The 22804-nt window shown below is 33.2% G+C and overlaps 1 protein-coding gene across 3 annotated transcripts in view; it reads left to right on the plus strand.

Annotated features, from left to right (window-relative positions):
* Positions 1-19369, plus strand: part of LOC102025067 (chromosome unknown open reading frame, human C18orf54) — a 20517-nt gene extending 1148 nt beyond the window's left edge. For all 3 annotated transcript variants that reach the window (XM_013510830.1, XM_013510824.1, XM_013510832.1), the window contains exons 3-9: positions 1125-1446; positions 2338-3084; positions 3365-3515; positions 6674-6776; positions 12253-12384; positions 14034-14104; positions 19202-19369. In XM_013510830.1, the coding sequence (XP_013366284.1) occupies positions 1164-1446; positions 2338-3084; positions 3365-3515; positions 6674-6776; positions 12253-12384; positions 14034-14104; positions 19202-19262 (1548 nt within the window). In that variant the 5' untranslated portion in view covers positions 1125-1163 and the 3' untranslated portion in view covers positions 19263-19369. The remainder of the gene's footprint in view (positions 1-1124; positions 1447-2337; positions 3085-3364; positions 3516-6673; positions 6777-12252; positions 12385-14033; positions 14105-19201) is intronic.
* Positions 19370-22804: the final 3435 nt, after the last annotated feature.

Consider the following 22804-nt stretch of genomic DNA (forward strand, 5'->3'; position numbering starts at 1 on the left):
AAAGGCATGCTCTGTGGCTGTCACAGGAAGATAACTTCTTTTACCTCATCCTAGAAAAATTTCCATAAAGTCCAAATGACAGTTGCTAAGAGAACATTGAGTTAGAAATTAAATATTTTCAAAATCACAGTAAAACATTAAATATAATTGATTTTACAGCATCAGAGCATATATTAGGACCTCGACATGAATCCTTTTTAGTACATAAAATTCTTCCATTTTCAATGAATTTAATATAATATACCGAGTACATTTTTTATTCTGTTATTTATTGGATTTTCAAATATAGGTCCTATTATTGATGTGCAAAGATTGGCAGTAGTTCCCTAAATTTTAGTAATGGGAAAAGAGCAAGATAAATACGTTGTCTGTTTCCATTATTTAAGCTTGCTTTAAAAGAGAGGTGAGCTGAATCTGTTTAACAAAAGAATAGAAATTAGGGAAGGTGGTAACCAAAAGATCAGGAAGTGATTATTAACAATGCTATTTTATGAAAAGAGAATAATTACTACCCCCTTCTGAACTATGACTTCACAGATGCATATTATAAATGGTCCTCCAGTCCTTTTTGTGGAAAGGCTAAAATTTCATAGTGGCTTTTTCAGTATTAACAGTGCATAGTCTCCATTGTTTGTTCTTGATTTTAGCCAAAAATCTGAGAAATGATCTCTTCTTGTTTCTAGAGCTTCATTTGGTGTCTTGAAAAAATTTATTGACCACCTTACTGTTTTCATTGTAGGCAATGATGATGTGAAAAACAGTGTGTGTAGGAGGAGTACTGGATATTGTGATGTCATAGAATATGTTGCCATATGAGGAAAAGACAACAGTTTTTAGGACTTTAAAAAAAGAGTATTCTTTTCTTGGTTTTTCCATGTATGTTCTTAGGTAATTTTTATGTACATGCAGGCACATAGTAGGTTCTTAATAAATGTTTTCTGAATCATTGATGTCATAATTTATAGTAGACAATAGAAAACATACAATGCCCAACTAGGACTGTCCATTATAGATATCTGACTTTATTCCTCAATGAAAAAATTTAGAAGTTTATTTATATTATTTACATATAGAGACATTATTGCTTTTAATTGGTACTTTATCCTGTTATTTTTGTATTACAGCTGTTTTCTAAGGGAACTGCGTAAAAATTTTGAGGAAGCATGGCAAAATCAAACACAAAACACAGAGTTCGTTCTGGAGAATCTTCAATATCTTCTCTCCTGGCAAGCTGCAGCCTAAGTAGTAGCAGTTCCTCTAACTCTGGTGGCTCATTTCACTATAAAGATAAACTGTATAGTTCTGCTTCTCAGGCTCTACAGGCCTATATTGATGATTTTGATCTAAGCCAGATGTATCCTGGTGCAAGCACTGGAAAAATTAACATTGATGAGGGTGCTGCTGACATTCCACACATCTCCAATTACAGTTCTAAACCAAGCAATGGTATGCTTCTATTCTTTGTTTTCATCATGTCTAGTGATTTGAAGCATTTGAGAGATGTGCTGTAGTTTTATAAAGTTTGACATTTTTATAATTTTGAAATAAAAATAACACAATATTGATATCTGAGTATTTTTGTAGAATTATTGTATAATTCTCTGGCCTCCAGGAAATTCCAGCTCAGATTTTCTTTTGATGTTGGAGGGGAAGCTAGTGAATGTAACTAATAAATAGCAGGTGGTTGGTTCTAAACCTCTTAAGAGTCATTTTACTATAACATAATGGTAACAGTATTGATGGAGTGGTTCTGGCTTTCATTAACTAATTTAATGGTTTTAAACCTCAACATTTCTGAGGTTATACTTGCTCAGTTTCAATTGATGGGATAGGATTATATTAGTCTTTTTGATCTATATTCTGTGTGGGACAGTAATCACAAAATGTTAAAAGAGTTTATCTTGAAGAAAATGAGCACAGCTTTTCACTGTAACTATGCTGTTGTAGGGTGAATAGGAGACATGGCAAATTATTTTTCCTCTTACTATGATAGCATATTTTTTTTTTTCTGTGCTACAACTAATATTGAATGGCCAGTGTTAACATGACTGTATTAGACTCTCAGGCGTGTCTAGAGGAAAACTGTTGAAGAAATGGTGAATTAGAGAATACAGGACAATTCAAGTGGTTGGAGGTGAATATACAGAAATTAAATATTGAAGACACAAGAAAGAAAGGATATTCTATTTTATCAGTTCATACCTTTTATACCTTCAACACTTTAGTGAAGATAAAGCAGCAAAAAAGATTATTAAATTCTTAATTTATATTTACTGTTGGATATTCTGTATGTATGTTATAAAAGGAAGATAAGCAGAACTATGTTTTGTTTTTCAGCTTTTGAAAATCGAGATCACAGAGAACAGTCACACTTCTTGTCCTGTAGAAGAGAGCCTATTAATGACGCAGACTCCATTAGCCTAACAACTGATGATCTCTTAAGACTTCCAGCAGATGGATCGATTTCTTTCACTTGTGTTGGATCAGGTCACCGAACAAGAAAGAAAAACAAGAAATACATCAGAAGATCAGGTTCATTGGACATGGAACAGAATCCAAATTTTCAAGAGGCCTTCACTCCCATGTGCATGGATAACTTCGTTACTCCAGTTGTATACACAGATAGAAAACGGTGTGGTAGGCTAAAAAACCCGAAACCTACAAATAAGACTAATAAATGTGTTTTTGACTCATCTTTATCTTTTTCTAAAGAATCTTTCAAGGACAGTTCAGAAGATGGTCTTGAAAAGAATTATCCAAGATGGCTCACTAGCCAGAAATCTGATCTTAATGTTTCAGGGATAACTAGTATTCCTGATTTTAAATACCCAGTCTGGCTCCACAATCAAGACTTGTTACCTGATGCAAAGAGTCAAAGGGTTTCTAAAGAAGAGCATTGTTCCCCTAGACATAGTTGTCAGGCACAAAGAACTCCACTTACGAATAAAGTAGATTGCTTGGAATGCTCTTTGGGACCCACAAATTGTTCAAATTCCTTATGTGATGATAAAAGACTTCTTACTGAATGCAAATGTGATTCTGAAAATCTGCTTCTTCCAGGACAATCCAAAAAGCCATTCAGTGGTAATATTTTCAGTTTTTTTTTTAACCAAAGGAAGTGCTATAGATTTACTTTGTGTGAGCATTTATATTTTATTTTTGATATATTGCTTTTTAGAATGTTTATTTTCATTCATATATCATTTTATAACTATATATGTCTATTTTCTCCTTTATGTTCACTTGAGGGGTCACATTTTGACATAATTTGCTGTTATAAATGTGTATTCCAAATTATCTTACTGATTTTGAAAGATCTACTTATGCTATTTTTTCCTTAACTAATACAATTTTTAAAAATTAGGTGACAAAATTGAACTGCTTATCCTGAAGGCCAAGAGAAATTTAGAACAGTGTACTGAAGAATTACCAAAGTCTACGAAAAAGGATGACAGTCCATGCTCATTAGATAAACTTGAAGCAGAAAGATCATGGGAAAATATTCCTGTTACTTTGTAAGTAAGTGACAGTATTTACTTTTCTAAATGAAAAATGTAATACCAGATTTACTTTTAAAATAATGTTAATTAGTAATATTACGATTATGTAGAGTATAGCTTTCAGCTTTGGCATGCTATAAATTGCATTTTTCACTTGTTACCACAAGGTGGTGCAGTGTTTCTGCCTTCAGTGGTACATTATATAACTTCTGATTTATTGCATATTAATTTTGCTTCACTATTAAATATTGACATATAGCTTAATATGAGGTATTAGAACCAAAGATGGCTTCTTTGCAGGTAGAATATTGTTATCAAATTTCTTTTACTTTGTTCTTTAATTTTAAGCTCCTACTCCATGTTTTCTGTTACTTCATTTACATTTTACTTTCTCTGTTAGTCATCTTTTTTCCTTAAGTAATGGTACATTTTCTTATAGGTCTATTGTTTAGATTTTTAAAATTCTGAAGATTGTTTGCATTTGTGTGCATTTCTAGGTTATAGTTTCTCAGAATAATTTAAGAAGTATTCACTTAGAAACCTGGGATTGTGAGTATGGAGTTAGAATTGGGAGTTTAGGCAGCAGAGGTTTTATTCTTAGTGATATTATACTTGGACTTACCAGAAATAAAATATTGGTAACCCCATGTCTTAGGCTCGCATAGTTTTTTACCTTCTGTTGTCTAAACTTTTTATTTTGTTAGAGTCTTTTAATTCCTGATTTTTTTCTTCTCACTTGAATACCTCAGCTTTGAATGGCAACACTGTATATAATTCCAGTTTGGATTCCTGTCTGTACTGCTTTCTTGTTGTGAGACCCTGTGCAAATTACTTTCCTAAACTTCAGAGTAGTGAAGTAAATACTTTGGAGTTGTTATGGGGATTCAACTGATTAAAAATACAAGTACTTAGGATAGTTTCTGACTAAGGGTGAACTGTCTTATAAATTGTAGAAGTGGTAATGTCTGTCCAGAATATTTTATTTAGACTTTTTGCTTTGTTTCTCAAGCTGTTTCAATAAAAAACTTGGATTAATAACTAGCTATGCTTACCTTTTTCAATTTTTTTTTTTTTTTTTTTTTTTTTTTGAGACAAGGTCTCACTGTGCAGTTCAGGCTCGCCTTGAGCTCACTTTGTAGCCTAGGCTGGTCTTAAACTCACAACGATCCTCCTGCCTTAGCCTCCCAAGTGCTGGGATTAGCATGCACCACTATGCCTCGCCTTATTTATCTTCCTAATTTCTTAATTTTTTGGTTGGTTTGAATATTAGGAAAATATTAGAGATGTATTGCTTTCCTTTTAATTGGGACAAAGTAAGTGACCAAGTAATACTAGAAATGTTTAAGAGTAAAGTATGTTTTGTATTTAGAATAATACAACTTCTGGTTTATATAACTTAATTACCAATGGTTTGGTCCAGTAACCTGCATGCAGTAGTTAATTTTGGAGGATCAGTTCATGTTATGGGTATGCTTATAGATGAAGTGAAGGATGGATTGTTGAGTAGAAATGGATGCATCTGTTTGACATTGACAAATTATTATCAATCTACCATCAAGTAGTCTTCTAAAAGGTACCTGTCTTGGTTACTTTCCTCTCGTTCCTGGGACAAAATACCTGACACCCAAAATTGAGGAAGGAAAAGTTTATTTCGCTTACAGTTTGTGGAGCTTTCAGTCCGTACTTGGCAAGTTACAAGGCAGAGTGGCACATGGCAGAGGGCTACAGCTCCTGGCGGCAGAACACAGTAGAATCAACAACCACTCAAAGGGAGGAATGGCCACGAGTAGCCTCTTCCTGTCCCTTACATATGCAAACTATCCACCCCAGGGCGGGTGTAGCTGTCACACCCATAATCAATCAAATTCTAAAAGCCTGCCCCATGACTACATGAGGCTTTGGGGGGACACCCAGACACAAACCATAACAGTACCTTATAAGTAGGATCAGTGAATTGCTTTTGAAAAATTTTCATTATGAAAAATTTCAAAGTAGAATAGTAGAGTGGACCTCTATGAAACATGCGCCCATCTTAAATAATCACATAAATGTTTTTGATAACACTATATGGATAGATATCCAAACTATATTGGTAAACAGTGAGGGAGAAGACTACCTGGATTAAGGAAAAACTCATATGAAACTACAAATATCAATAAAGAGGTGCTTTTTTATAAAAAAAATTAGTGTGGGAAATTAAATGTTGTAAAAGGATTTTTACATATCTGAGTTCTTGAGTTACAAACACTTTATAGTGATAAGATAAAATAAGTAATTATAAAAATAAGAAAAATAATTAATGAATTTATTTCTATGACTAATAGAATTTGCTTTGGCAATATTCTTATTTTTGCTGGGGATGCTATGTACTATTCCTTGAGCATCAGGAAATAAATGAGTATTTATTGGGTATCAATTACATAAACATAAAGAATTAGCACAATTATTTTTCCAATACCTCTGTGACATAAGTGGGACAGTACATTTAAAAACTGAAATTCAGACAAATAAATTCCTTAAGGTCGTAGAGTGAGTGGGACTGGGGTTTGCACTCAACAATTTTAATTAAATAAAATTCCAGTTTCAAAATTAATCCCTTTTCCAGTATAGTCAATCAGTCTTTTACATTAATACAAGTTCTGGAGAGCAAGTACATCCTATTGCCTTGATATGGTACATTCAGTAGAAATTTTTATGAGTTTGTGGGGGTTTGACTCTAATTGGATAAATGATATTTTAATTTTAATCTTAAAAAAATTTTAATGGTGTTAGGAATTGAATCCAGGGCCTTGCCCATACTAGGCATGCACTCTACAAGTGATCTACACCACCATCCTGACAGTGTGTAATTGGAAACATGTGCTGCTGTACTTACTTCAAATGAATTTTTAGAGCTCTAGTTGAGAGTTTATTCATTTATTTAAGGACTAACTCTTCAGTTTCTTTACAGTTTTTCCTTAAAGTTTACAAGGGGAAGTGAGGGCATAGAAAGGTGTTGGCTTCTGCTATCAGTTTAGGGAGAAGATGGGGAAATTACCATATAACATTGATCATATCCATGATGTTTATTTCTTGGTGATTACTTATATTTAAATGAAAATTCTTAAATTACATACTAATTTTTAGAATTTGAGAACTTAATTGCTGTTTCATACCCTTTAAATACTATTTAGCAAATCTCCTGTTCCTGTTCATTCTGATGATAGTCCTCAACAAACTTCAAGGGCAAAGTGTGCTAAAGAGGCTCTTGAAGGTTTTTTGAACAATGATAATCAGGTAAGTGAAGTTCAGTCTCTTTAGCTTATTAAAAGAAGGTTTATAACTAATACATACGTAGGAATTTCTAAGTTATTTAAAGATTTTTAAATCAGAACACTCAAATTCTCTCTCAACACATTCATAAAACCTTCACTCCTGGAATTATCGGTGGTTTTATTTTACTATATGAAAGTAGAAGGACGGGGGTGTGGTTTGGAAAACAAAGGGAACTGTTAGACTATAGAGAAATTTACATTTTCTCATAGACTAGTTGTTTACTTATGTTTCTAGGATACAGTGATATATCTGGTAATTTAAAATAGGTAAATACCCATTTTTACAAAATCAGTTTTATGTATATTTTCTAAGTAACCCTCAAAGTAAAAAATGATACATAATTTGACTTAAAAATATAAGCATGCCTGTAATAATACATCTGCATGCTTAACTAGATGATTCGAGGGGTTAAACACTTAAAAATTAGCTAAGATATTTAATAAAATGTGTCTTTGAGTGGAATTTGTTGGAGAATATGTAGGAGCTCTCAGAATATGTCTGACTTTAGCTGTATGATATCCACTATGGAGATACTGGTGCGTGAAGCTTCATTATGAAATACTTGTGAAATATTTGAGTACTAAGCACTTGTCTAGGAAATGTATTCCTAGTACTGTAGAGGGTACGATAAGGTGAAGTACTTTCCTTTTGTTTTATATCCCATTTGGGGAGTCAAACAAAAAAAACTAGAAACCTAGTATGTGATATATAAGGAAATATTATAAATATTAAGAGGAAAAATTAACTGGATTGTGGAGATCAGGGTATAATTTCAGGAATAGTGAAATTTTAGCAGAAACCTGAAATGAGTGTATAAGCACCCAAGAAGGAACAACTTTACATGTCGTGGTACTAGAAAGTGTGGAAAATCCAAGGCAGAAAAGTGGTTGGCATCTTCCAGGAAGAGTCCAATCAGTGTATCTCCATCAGAGTGAACAAAGATAAGAATGGTAAGAGGAAGTTGAAGAGGTAGCCAGAAAGCAGATCATTTAGGATTTTGTAAGCTGTGAAGATTTTATATTTTGTTGTGAGATGGGAAGTTACTAGAGGGTTTTAGTGGAGGAATGAAATAATCTACATTTTTATATAGAAACTTGCCACTGTGTGGAACATATTGTTAAGAGGACCCAGAGAAGGAATTGAGAATCTAGTTTGTAGGTGAAACAAACAATCTAGGCTGTTTCTTAGTGACTTCACTGTTGCTGGGACACACAGTATCCAACGCCTATCACTTAAAGGAGAGCTTTCTTTTGGCTCATAGTTTTGGTTCATGGTCACCTGGTTCCAAGGCAGGAACAGGATGACAGAGGGCCATGGCAGCCAGGAAGCAGAGAAAATGGAAGAACCAAGGACAAGCGTATATCCTCCCACGTCATGCCTCCAGTGACTTAACCTCTAACCAGGCCCTTTCTCCAAAAGCACGCGTATTGACCCCTTGATCCAGTCATTGTGGAAAAGGCCAACTCGGAATACATGAGGCTTATGGGGGACATTTTGTATCAAACCACAGCAGGAGAAAATTGTAGTCTTTCAGGATAGCGATTTGGACTTGAGTGGATACATTAGAGGTGGTAAGAAATTGTTGAACTTGAGATATATTTTGAAAGTAGGTCTGATGAGGTGAGCGTGCTGTAATGAGATTGGTGATGGCTTTTTCTTAGGGAAGGACCATTGGTAGAGGAGCACATTGGGAAGACTTTAAAATTTGAGACAGATGTTAAATACTAACCAAGTGGTACCCTCTTCCTTGCCCACACATACACAACCACATTACCCGACTCTCTGTTTTTTGAGGTATTCTTTATTTGAAATAACTTTATATATACAGAGTTGCAAAAATAATACTGAGTTACTGTGCTCCGCTTCTCCCAGCTTCCTGTAATAACGTTTTACATAACCATAGTGTAGTGATTACATTAGGTAATTAACATAGTTGCACAACTGTTAATTAAACTGTAGACCTTATTATAGTTTCACGAATTTCTTAACCAGTGAACTAAGTGTTCCAGGTTCTACTGTAGGATGCAACATTACATTTAGTTGTCATTTCTCTTTAATCTACTTTACCCTGTGGCCCCTCTTTAGTCTTTTCCTGATGCTTTTGAAAAGTACTTTAGTACTTTAGTTATTTTATAGATGATTTGGGTTTGTATGAAGTTTTTTCACAATCACAATGAGGTTGTTCAATTTTTTGAAGAACACCTAAGAAATGATTTTGTGCATCATATCAGAGGGTCATGATACATTGATGTCATTAATATATTGATATGCTAGTACAATAAAGCAGTAAGCTATAGTATTTATTAATAAGAGTATTATATTTATATTCTGTTAACATTGGTGATGGTAACTTTGAATACTTGGTATTTACTGCTTTTCTCCTTAGTAAAGTTACCAGTTCCCCTTGGAATTAATAAATATCTCACTCTCACAGCAGATTCTTTGAAACTATGTAAACCTGTATCTTAAGTGTATTATTAAGGAATTTGTCTTCTATATTTATATAGTTCATGTATCAAGAAGAGCTTATACCTTCTTTCTTGTTTATTATTGGGGACCTGGCTAAGATCCCCAACTGCCTGCATGAGGGATTTGGTGAAAGGATGAAATAAAAAACAGACAAATTTAGTAATGCATGATACGGGGGGCTGGAAGGTCATTGTTTCTGAATGGGCAAAGACAAAGACACTCTGAGCTAGCCACTATTTATTTGGTGTGTACAGTAATCAGAGGGATTATCTGATGACTCAGAGGGAGACAATGACCTTATGCTAATGAGGCTCTTTTGATGAGGACAGTGGGGAGAGATGGCAGGTTAATAAGGAGTTTGTCCTTCCACCTAGGTGAAACCCTATTTTTATTACAACTGGGTTCTTAAGGAACCAGGATGTCTTCAGCTGGTGCAGTCTTGCCTTGGGGTGTCACAGCATCACAGGACCATTGAGGCTTCCATTAAGGCTTCCGGGCCCACTTTATGATTTGTGGTCCTCAACAGTTTATAAAGTTGTTTATTTCAGTGATCCCTCAGACATTTATTTTATTGTAGATTTATAATATACAAAATTGTTTTTAAATTGTATCAGTTTAGACTTTTATAAATTCTTTCTGATTAACTTCTGTCTTTTTTGACATGTCTCCATTTTTTGAGTACTTCTGTGAGGAGCTGTGGTTCTTTTTATTGGATTTACTGATCTAGGCTCTAGGCTTGCTTACTGCTGCTGGATTGTTATTTATTCTACAGTCTTTTGCCAGTCTGACCTAGGAAATGTGTTTATCCACCTATGTATTATCACACATCTGCGTTCATCTATCTGCATAGAGTTCTGATTGATCTCTAGTCCAATTCTAATCGATTTATTTTAGCTTTTTGTTGTTCTAATTTCTTTTTTCCATGTATGAGAATCCTATTATTTACAGTGGATTTACTTATTGGTTCATTGTCAGTATGTGCGTAAAATAGTTTCAGAATTGCTAACACACACACACACACACACACACACACATTATATATGAACCAGATTTACCAACTAATTAACTTATTTATATATAGGTTTTTTCATTAGCTTTATGTTATCAAGTCAAAATACTGTTCTCCAAAGTTACTTAGGTTATTTTCTCAGTTCCTTTTAATATGTTTGTATTATTTATGGTATTCTTACATGGTTTGTTAGTATGTGTATTGGACTATCCTCGTGTTCTGTTTGGTTTAAATTGTTTGTTTTTTGAATATGTGAAACCCTGTGGTTATAAGATAAAAACAAAAACAATGTATCTGGGTACATTCACTACCAGGTTTTAATGGGAAGTCTCAGAACAAATTGTAGCTCATGTCAATATGTATTGAGCTTAACTAAATCCTTTATATGCCTTTTCTTTTTCTAAAAATTTTATTGTAGCAAAATTTATGTAACATGAAATTTGCCAAGTTAACCATTTTTAAATATGCCGTTCATTAGTTAGCATCTTCACATTTGTGTAGTTGCCATTGTGATCCATCTCCAGAACTTTTTCATGTTCCCCAACTGAAACTATCTGTACCCATTAAATACTAACTCCTCATTCTCTGATAAGAGCAGCATTCTACTTTCTGTCACTATGCTACCATAAGAAGTATCATAAAATATTTGTCCTAGTGTCTCTGGCTTATTTCATGTCTCTTAATGTCTTCACAGTTCATTTGTGTTATAGGTTATGTCAAAATTTCCTCTCTTTCTTAGCTTGAATAATGTTCCATTCTGTGTATGTACCACATTTTTCTTACCATTTATCCACACATGGTTTCCTTCTTTGGTTTTCTTTACCTTTTGACTATTGTAAGTATGCTAGTATGAATATGGGTATACAAATACTGGTTTTAGTCTTGCTTTTCCTTCTTTTGAATATACACCTAGAAGGCAGATTACAAGATTATAGAGTAGTTAAGTAAATTCTATGTTGAATTTTTAAAGGAGATGCTGTACTGTTTTTCTCAGTGACGGTACCATTTTACATCCCTATACTGTTTTTTGCATCCTGTTTTTATAACTGTGGGAGTATCTTTGAAATCTTTTTTAGCCATTCTGCTTACCTTGAAATCTTATGCAAGTCAATAACTTCCTACATAATTGAAGTTTAAATAGTACCTATACTGTACTGACTATGGTGAACTATTTAAATTACATTTTAAGAGGTTTACTTATCATTTTGTGGATAGCTGTCAAGACATAACAACTCAGTTGAAAAGTATAAAATAATAGTTTGTTAAAGCTTTCAAAAAGAAGTTTAAAATATCTCTTAATATATATATATTATCTTGAAAGAATCCTGACCACCTTATGTAATTAAGTGCTGTGGCCTTCTTTGGGAATAAAATCAGTGATAATGGAGATACAAGTGTTACTTAGGTAGTTCTTTAGAGATGTGGCCCTGCAGAGGTGAAAAGCTAGCATTCATTGTATGAAAACATATTTTAAGATTTGCAAGGAATACTGTATTTGAAATTTTAGTCCCCACCCAACTGATCAGCAGTTTGATTTAGGGTTCTGAAAAGATCATGTTGGTTCACCTGCTCTCTGAAGACCTTTTTTAGTTACCAAAAGCTATGACTTTAAATGCAGTATATGAATTTCAAAGATCAGGGTTTAGAAGAATATGCCAAAGTTTTAACCATGATTTTCTTGTATTTCATTTGGGAACTGAGTATGGGGAAGAGGTGAGTTACAATTAAACATACATTGTTTGAATTTTTTTTTGTTTTTTGTTTTTTGTTTTTTTGGCACCAGGAATCAAACTCAGGACCTTGCATTTGCCAGGCAGGTGCTGTGCCACTGAGCTATATTCCTAGCCCCATTGTTTGGATTTATGCATTAATTTATATTAGAGGAAAATAGTACAAAATAAAATTCCTTTTCTCAAATTTGAATGGTTTAACTCATATGCTCATCTGTTTTGATTTTAGAGTTCTACCCTTTCAGGAGGTAAACATCACGGTCCTGTTGAAGCCTTAAAACAAATGTTATTTAATCTTCAAGCTGTACAGGAAAGTTTTAATCAGAACAGAACTGTAGAACCAGAAGAAGATATTAAGCAAGTAAGCACAAACTTGGTTTATGAATTGAAAGCTATGAATTTGTGTAAAGATTTCTTCCTACATCTTTTTCAGACCAACTTGTAATTCTTTGTTACAAGCATGCCAGCATGTCACAGACATGTAGTTGTATCATTATTCTGTTTTTGAGAAAGTGATTTATTTATACTATATACTGTTAGACTTCTGGGTTTTTTTAAACCTCTCAACTTACTTTTATGACTTCAGTTTAACACCTTATTTAGACATTATGTTATGTCTGTTTTATGAGTTATAAAAATGTTTCTTTAACCCCTATAAAATTAATCTGTATGGTTCACATTGTAGTTATGTTTGGGGAAACCTAAAAGACTTTTTCAATATTAGACTTACTTATCTGTCAGTCATCTGATGTTTACTTTTGTTACCATGTGTTCATTGACTCTTTTGAATACAGTTATGTAATGTTTTATTTTAGGACCATTGTGTTTTTTAAACTTGTATATTTCCTGGAAATTTGAAACTGTTTCTGCTTTGTGCTGCTTTTCTATGGGGAATGAATTTTCTTCACAAAAGTATAGTGTTTAAAAACAAAGCTTTTTTGAAGTCTAAATTCTAATTCTGCCACCTACTAGCAAGTGGAACCTTTATGCAAATAAATCACATATATCCTTTAGTTTAATTTTTTAATTAACAAAAATTGTATATATTTTGATGTATAATGTGTTTTGAAATACATATAGTTTGGAATGGATAAATTGGGTTAATTGAAGTGTATTACCTCACATACTTTCTTTTGTGATGGGAACACTTCAAGTCTCTCAGCAAATTTCAGGTACATAATGCGTCGTTACTAACTGTAGTCACCATATTGTATAGTAGCTTTCTTCAACTTATTCCTCCTGGATGAAATTTATTTTTTGATGAGTATCTCTCTCTCTGCCTCCCACCCTAACACTGGTAACTACCATTTTACACTCTCCCCCTGTATGATACACTTTTTAAGATTCCACATGTGAATTAAATCATGTAGTATTTGCCTCTCTGTGCCTGGCTTTTTTTTTTTTTTTTAACCAGTTTCCTATTCTGCAAGAGGAGGTTGTTAAAAACATACAGTACTTTGAGACATACTGTGTAAGGTAGTTAGTATAGTAGTTGTCACCTGATAAATGCTCAGTTAAATTGTAGCTCCTTTTATTGTCAGTCTTTTGTTACTGTTAATCAGTAGAGCTTTATGAAATTCAATTTTCATAACAAATGTGTGGATCAGTTCTTAACTATCACTGACTTCATTTGAATTGTATTTGAAAATTTTCTTCTGGACATTCTAATAATCATAGCATTAACATATAAGTGTAATTCATCCTTTTAAATAACACTGAAACAATCTGTTCAGTAAAGATACAATTCAAGCTAAGATTTGATTTTTAATGGATATATGTTTAGAAGCATATTTGAGGACAAATCAAAAGTGAAGCTAAGTGATACATGTAGTATTTTTAGATAAATGAAAAATAAAATATTTAATGCTTCCCTGGAAACTGTTGCTAGAAATAATTCTTTAGAAATGCAGAAAATGTTTTCTTAATGTTCTTAATCACATTTTAAGTAGCACTTAATTTTATAATTATAAAATATTTAAAATTTTTTTTTTTTGGTGTTTTTAATAATAGATTTCAGAAGATGATTTATCTAAATTGCAATTGAAGGAAAGTATGATTCCTATTACTAGGTCTCTTCAAAAGTAAGTATTCTTTACTGCTGTGGATACAAATCCACTTTAGTCTTTCCTTTGACTGAGTCAAGCGTGGAATTAAGTAGTTGCAAGATGAAAAGTGTACCAGACCGATTTCAGCTTTTTGGAGCACATTGTCTTTGAGAAAAATATTGCTTTCTCTTAAATCTATGCTATTTCCTATTTAAAATATTCTAAGGATCTGAGGAGATACCTTAGACATTTAAAATACAACAGATATGAATGGTTCAGATTCTTTCTTCATCTTAAAGTAATGATAACAATTTGATAAGTTACTGATGTGGATCTCCTCTAATAATAACTTGTTATTTTCATATTGTTCCTTTAGGATAAACGTAATAGTCCTAAGTGTATTATTTGGGGGCATATTCACAGAAATCTAAATTAGATAAAATGTCCTAGATATAGATAGGTCTAATTTTCTTAGTTATCTTGTCTTTCATAAAAAAGAATACAAGTCTCAACTACAGCCATGATATTGCCATAGTACTTGCAGTGTTCTTTTTTTTGGTCTTTTTGAGACACGGTCTCGCTATGCAGTTCAGGCTGGCTTTGAGCTCACTTTGTAGCCCTTGCTGGCCTTGAACTCACAGTGATCTTCCTGTCGCACCCTCCTGAGTGCTGGGATTACAGGTGTGCACCACGTCTGGGATAATAACAGTTATTCAATACTTAGCAAATCTCAGTGCTTTTGGTACTTCTTGTGTTAATTTAGAACAAGTGGTGTTGATGTAATTCTTGTGATCCTCATGACCCTGCAAGTACTGTTACCATCATAATACAGATCAGGAAATAGACATGAAGTAATAACACTTGCTCAAAGTTACCTAGCTAGTAAGGAGTAAAACTGAGACTTGAACTTGAGATTTGAAAAGCAGTATTAGAAATGTTCATTAGTGGCCAGGGATTTAGCCCATTGGTGCAGTACCTGCCTGGCAAGTGTAAGGTCCTGAGTTTGATTCCTGGTACCCACCCCCTCCAAAAAAAGAAACATTCTTTAATGATATTGGTGAATTATTAGTTGATACTACTTAAAGACCTCAGAAGATCTTTTAGATAAGTACCTCATTCTGCTTTAAAATTTTACTTATTTATCTGTCTATCTATGTATCTATGTATCTATCTGTCTATCTATCATCTATCTACTTATTGAGACAGGGTCTCGCTATGCAGTTCAGGCTGCTCTTTTGCTCACTTTGTAGCTCAGGCTGGTCTCGCCTCCTGCCTCAGCCTCCCCAGTGCTGGGTGTGCCACCACGCCTGGCTTGCTTTTAAATTTTAAAGTGAAATACCTTTCCATTGCTCTTAAAAGCAGTGATACTGAATTTGTGTTGAAGACCCAAATATATTTTCTGAGTTAGAGTATGTATATAACTTCTATTCCTGAACTAATAGTTTTTGTTTTTAACAATTTGCATCGCTAACCAGTTTTAAAATATCTTCCATTAGCCTTAGGGAGCTCCAAGCTTATGGTTTAGGTTGTTTTTCTTGTAGATGCTTTATGTTCTCCCACTAGAAATACTTGTTTTCTAGGAGGACTTATTAAAGCTGAGATAAACAAGGGGTGATCAAAAGATAGAGTGAATGTTTTCAGACCTCCCCCAAATTATTATATTAAAAGACCCATCACCAAGAACGATGGGCATTTTCTAAGTGAGGGCAAATATTTGGAGTGGGATGAATGGCAATGGTTAGTTCCTGTAATATATTTTTAAATTTAAATATTCATAATATTTTTTGATCACTCTTATTGCTCAACCATTTATAGCAGTTTTTCCCAAATAAAAAAATTATGGCATGTCCTCATTCACCTTATTCACCAAATCTGGTATGGGCTGGCCTCTGACTCTTTCCCAAAGTCAAAATGACCGTAAGAGATAAATGTATTAAATTAATCATGGCAGCCACAACAGCACAATAAAACATGAAAGAAGACTTTCAAAGCTGCTTCAGAAAGTGGCAAGAATGATGGAATAAGTGTGTTTAAAGTGAGGGGGAGTATCTTAAGGGGAATTAATGGCAGTTTATCTTTTACTATAATTTTTAAAATTCAGCAATTTTTTGGTCACATCTAGCAAATGACTGATAACAACTTACAATGTTATTTTTTCCAGGATTCCTCTTACAGCAGGAATCAAAATTATAATGGTTTTGTTTGTATCCCTATAATACTTAGCCTTATATATTCATGTATTAGGAATTCAGTAAAAACATCTTAACTGAAATCCCTGTAAGAAAAATTTGTCTTCGGGGCTGGGGATTTAGCTCAGTGGCAAAAGCGCCTGCCTGGCAAGCGCAAGGTCGTGAGTTCGGTTCCCGGTACCGGAGAAAAACCAAAAAAAAAAAAAAAACAAAAAAGAAAAATTTGTCTTCTTTAAGCATATGAGAGAATTTTAGTTTTTGAACAAGAGCTTTTCCTACAATCTTTTATATCATGAAGACAGCCAGCTAGTAAGAATCAGTAGTAACATATCTCCTGTATAACCTGAAGACCAGTAATGGTAGACTATTGCAAAATCATCAGTCCTTCAAAATAATTTATGTTTAGCTTTGGAATGTGTTTATAGATAATTTGGAAACAATTGGGAAAGATTTTGTAATTTTCAATACTAAAGTCCATGCTGTGAATACCAAACTTAATGATAGATAGAAAGTTGTCCATTTCCTCAGTTTTTTCCTGTTCAATTTTCTAGTCTTCATTCCATACTAGAAATAGATAGCACTACCTCTCAGACTTGTAAAATGTGATCTTATTTTCTTTATTCTAATATACTAGTACTTTACCTTCTAGGGAATGGTAGGCATTGAAAGATAATGAAAAACCTTTCATACATTTTTTGCTGGATTTAGGCTCATGATAGGCCAGTATGTAAGAAAACAGTCAGTAACAGTATAAATAGGATACTGATGAAGTCACTTTATGGATAAATTAAAATGTAACTAAGCTGCCTTTATATAGTTACTGAGTTTCTATAAGTTGTTTGTATTTGCTGTAAACCCCATGAATAGGTACATTAAGAGTTTCTTCAGTTTCTTTTTTAAAATTGTTTTGGTTTACTAGTACATGCGTGTAGTACATAATGTTTACATTCCTTGTGGGAGGCTGATATGTGTGTACAACATACCTTAATTTCTTTATTTCATCCCTTTTCCCTTCCCTTCCCTCCCTCCTCTACCCATCCCTTCATCCCCTTACTGTCATCGGTCTTTCATTTTACTGTGTTTCTCCTATAAGAGAAACTATGTGATATTTAAGTTTGTGCGTCAGATTTATTTCACATACCAGTATGGTCTCAAGGTGCGTCCATTTTCTTCCAAATGACTCAGGTTTATCTTTATGGCAGAGTAGTACTCTGTGATGTGGAAAAATGCATTTTTTTAATCCATCTGTTGATGGACATATGGGCTGTCAATGGCTGTTGTGGCAACACCATCCTTGATGTTTCCCTCATTAGCCATGTTTTTTCATATTGTAGAGAAGAAAATCAAGTAAAATTTTCTCTCACAACTTTATTTCCACTTTTTGTGTGTGTGTGTGTGTGTGTGTGTGGTGCTGGGGATTAAACCCAGGTCTTGTGCTTGCAAGGGAAGAGCTGTTCCACTGAGCCACATCCTCAGCCCTATTTCCACTTACACATGCATTTGAAGTAACTATTAGTTTTTGATAGCCTCTCAGCCAAGTAGATTCATTGTTTTAGTCTTAAGCAGGGAAGATGGAGGATAAATGAAAAGAAATGCAAGCAGATACGTAGATCAAGTATGGGGACTCAGAATGTCACGTTTTTATTGAACTTCTTTATTCCTTTCTACCATAAAACACATTTTTTTCTTTGTTTCCAGTTCTCTCCTTTTCTTTTTCCTAGCCACTGTTTTTATGTGGAAATAAAATGGAAATCAATTATATTGAATTATGTATTCAAGTATTAAAACTGTTTGATACGATAATATGTATTTCTTTAGTCATGCATTTAAAATAATACATTTGAGCAACAGGTAAGTTAAAAACGATTTTATAAAAAGCGCATATAAAACTTTTTGCCTAGCTTAAATTAAAAAATACCTCCTTCTACATGTTGTTAAATACTTACGAAAAGTGATTTTTAGAAAGCCTGTTTTGTGGATGAGCTGTGTTAAGGTGTGAAATTGTCTGATAGGTGGCAGTTACATCATAACTATACTGTAAGCAAAAAGACTTAGATCATGTTTGTTCCAGCAGTGGGTTTAATAAGTCTTGTAATAGAGTAGCTGTTATGTTGAAATAGTGATGATTCTAAAAGGTATGTTGAGATACCTTTATTGGCAATTATGTCATATAAAAAGTTTTGTGACTTTTGTGGGACTTAAGTTTACAGATACTGGTCTGTTGCTTGCATTCATAATGGAAGAAAATACAGTCCTGACTTGAACTAAAAAACAGGACAGAGAAAATTGGAATTATTCGAGGAAATATGGAGAGTTGAGTTCTTTCTCATTTTTTTCTTTAAATAATTATTTTTTTTCAATGAGACCTGATATACAATGTTGGCCTTATTTTAGGAAAAAAGTCCACATTGTTAATATAATACAACATTATTGAATGTCATTTTTTTTCCCATGCAATAAAAAATGAGTTTTCTCAGTAATGTAACTGATCCTGAAGTGGCATTTAAAAATTATTAAGGTATCCTGAGTGTAAATGTTAAAAGTAAACTAAGTGCTTTATTTCCTAAGTGGTATGCATAACATACCAATAGAAAAGGTATCATTTTGCAGAGTACTGGGGAAATATACATGAAAAATAATGTTTTGTTAAGTATGATACAAATGACACCTATTATTATTTTTAGTATATTTGGCAGATTAACCTAAAAAGATGCATGTCAGTAGTGTAATTTTTATGTAAATGTTAATACATTAGATAAATTGTTCTAACCTTCAACTATTGTGATATTAAGGTTTTGTAAGGAGCAATTTTCAAAATTTGTTATTTATATTCTTTGCCTTCATGTTGTACTAATTTTGAAATTAATAAACAATGTAATCACTCTGCATTGGCTGTTCAATCCTAAATACTGGTTTATAATGTGTTTTATACTTTTAAACAAAGGGCCTTGCACCATTTATCTCGCCTGAGAGACCTGGTTGACGATACCAGTGGAAAGCAGTGACCGAAACTGTGAAGAGGAAAGTAAAACTGTCACCACAGTAACTACAGAACAAATATGTATTTTTTCTATTAATTGGACAAAATAAATTTAAGCCATACGTCATTCTATGATTGGTTCGACTGTTTTTCTAAAAAACTAGAAAACATCCATAGGTTTTGTGACCTATACCCATTTTGTGCCAAAAAATAGGGTATGTTCTGAAGTCTGTCTTCTAATATTTAAGGATGAATGATTTCTTAACATTTACCTACACTGATCATTTTGTCATTTGGTTCTAGAATATTAAGTTTTCTAATTTCTATCTGTAATTTCTTCTTACATGGACCTTTTCTATTTTTTAAATAAAGTTAACATTCAGTTTTAAGCTGCTTAAAGAAATACCAAAATTTTTATAATTTATTTAATATGGGAGTCTGTTACTTTTAAATTTCAGAAACCAAATATTAAAGATACATCTGTATGTAAATGACATCTGCTTAACAGTGAGTGATGCAGTGCTCAAAAGGAATGTTCTTTCTAAAATTTTTTTTTAATTTTTTATTTTTTTGAGTGTTCTTTAATATTGTGACATCCAGCAGAACCTCCACATTTAATTACTACTTTGATTCTGTGTAAGGTAATATTGGTAATATGTGACATTTTATGAATAATTTTGGAGGGCAGATATTTGAGTATTTAATATTAGATTATTTTTCAGATTTTAGTTTTGGGGTTAGCTGCAGCTATTAAAAATAATGATGCAGTTGTCAAGTGCTTTTGAAATTTGAAACTAAACTTAGAAGATGAGTGTGGAAAGTCAGGAAGCAATTCTGTATTTAAAGCTATGTTTTAATAGTTGATTTTTCTTTAAAGCCTTCCATAGTCTTCACGGTTTATCTCTACCTAGAAGTTAGGAGAGCTGTATAATTTTTCAGTTTCACCAGACATTAATATTTCCAGTAAGTTGGAACTAAAAGTTACAGTCATCAAACATAACTAATATATTTTAAAAGCCTGATGAAATTAAAGAATATCTATATCTCTGTCTATACTACATATAGCACTTTACTCAAATGGCACTATCTTTGCTAAGCAGATTTACTGCTAAATACGAATTTATAGGCACATAGTCAAATCACTTACTTTCCAAATTATTAAGAGGCACTAATTAATACCTTTGTTGTAGAATTGCCATGTCAAATACTCTAGAGTGAACCCTGCCATTTTTCCTCCATTTCTTATATTTGTCTGATTTGAGAGGCACTTACTGATAGGTTTTTGTTTACTCTATGGATATCTTATTTTGCCACTTACATGCTCTTTAATGATTATGATGTACTACAAAGCAGATAGCTTATGGAGAAATTACTTTAAAGATCAAAGAAGTACTGGCTTTTTTTTTTTTTTTAAAGATAAAAGGAGGGAAACATTAACAGACATACAACATTTTACAACATATCACAAGCACAGTACAGACAATACAGAGTTACAAACAAAGTGGTAGGGAATTAACAGTGGTTGTTGTATTACATATTGATATCTTCAAAGTGGCTTCTCATGAAAACAGATATAGACATGCAATACTGGTCAACCAAAGACTCACTGACAGTTTCTTTCAGCATAGAAATAGAAGACAGAAGAACAACCATGTTAACTGTCATGTATATACATACATACAAAAGAAGTACTGGCTTTTTAAAATACAGATTTAATTTGGTAAACAGGTGGGTCTGGGTGGGTCATATTTCAGGCCTGGTGGAATCTTCTGTTAGACAAATTCTAAAGAATACAGAGATGAGGGAAGTAATAACTTCTAATTGAATGTTAAAGGCCAGGCATGATGGCATATAGCTGTAATCCCAGCATTCAGGAGGCTGAGACAGGAGGATCACTGCACTGTAAGTTTGAGGTCAGCCTAGGCTATAAAGTGAGTTCAAGGACAGCCTGAACTGCGTAGTGAAACCCTTTGTCCAAAAGACAAAAAAAAAATTTAATGTTAATTATGTGTTGACTATACATAACATATATTTCCTGGAAAGTACCTCTAAAACGATTATGGTGTAATGACTTTGAATAATACTGATTTTGTTAGTGCCCCTATTTGTAAGAACATACTTCCAATACTAAACAGGAGAAACTGCCCTAAAATACTGTGTTATAACTAATATTTTAAAGAACTTTATTATGCTTACCAAATGAGTATTTGGTTTTCTTTTATATAAATATGGAAAGGTTTAGTCTCACCTAAAAAAGGAATTAATTTTATCAGAATCATTATTCATAACCTTCTTAAATATATAGGAGTCAGTGAATCTCACATCAGAATGTCTAAAGGGTAAATGTTTAAGAGGTTATATAAAGATGATTTAATTGCATCCTTAATTCATGTGGGTTTTTATTTTTAGATTTCTGGGGAAAAAGGGTGTAGGAGACGGAGACTGACCTCCATTGTATATTAGTAGCCGTCTTACACGCCTTTCCCATTAAGTCAGGACTGCCTACCGTTGCCTAGCTACTCCCGCCTCAAGAACTAGGACTGCCCACCATTACCTAGTTACTCCCACCTTTGTCCGGTTACTTGGTTATTCCCGCCTTAGAACTTCCGCGTTTCTCCGTGCGGTATATAAGCACGGCGCTTCCCGCTAATAAATGAGACTTGATCAGAGCACTGTCTTGTCTCCATTCTTCCTGTCTCGTCCTTTTATAATCCCCACTCCCCCTCTAGGGTTCACGTTGACTGTACCCGTGGGCTGGGACAAAAGGGGACACTAGTATGGAGACTGCCACGTTGAGAATTTAAAGCAAATAAAGAGAGTAGATTTTAAAGATTGTATTTTGAGTGTAAAATTTTATCTTACTCCTTTAGGTATATTGAGAAAATATTTAGAAAAAATGAAGAAATTCTAATATCTTTTAAGTTTTTAAATTGCATATGAAGAAAACATAATAAAGCTTGATTCCAAAAATTATTTGGGCTCAAGGACCAATTGGTGGAGAGTAAAGACTGAGATGTCTTTTTTTATCGATACAAATTCTACTTTTTTTGTGTGTGTGTTAGTTCAACCTCACAGAGGTACCTGACCAAATTGAAGGACTGTTTTCCTGAGTTTAAGTGTTGTATTATTCCTTGTTAAAATTTATGCATGTGTTTTTTGGTATGTTTTTACTTAGTTCTGTGTGTGATAACATTTTGTTACATATGTGTAGTTATACAAAAATGTCACCTAAAGATAAATTATGGTAATTCCTTGTTTTTTTCCATTTTAGTACATGAAATTGCTCTTACAGATTTGAAATTTTGTTTCTTTTTTTCTGTCATACAATTTGCTCTATATTTCAAAACCTATTTGGTAGAAGTGCTGTGAAGTAAACTACTTAAAAGGAAAATATCATGAAAAGTGACAAAAGAAACAAGACTATTTCAGAGCAATTGAAGTTTCTTCAGATGCTCAGGATTGTGTGTCTCTCTATTCTGTGTATAGATTGGATGTTTCATACCTGGTTATACCATGTGTTGGATTGTCTATGATTAGGATAAATATAGGCCTAACCCTGAACACAAT

Source organism: Chinchilla lanigera, unplaced genomic scaffold, assembly GCF_000276665.1.
Source record: "Chinchilla lanigera isolate Chin_1 unplaced genomic scaffold, ChiLan1.0 scaffold00001, whole genome shotgun sequence".
NCBI lineage: Eukaryota > Metazoa > Chordata > Mammalia > Rodentia > Chinchillidae > Chinchilla > Chinchilla lanigera.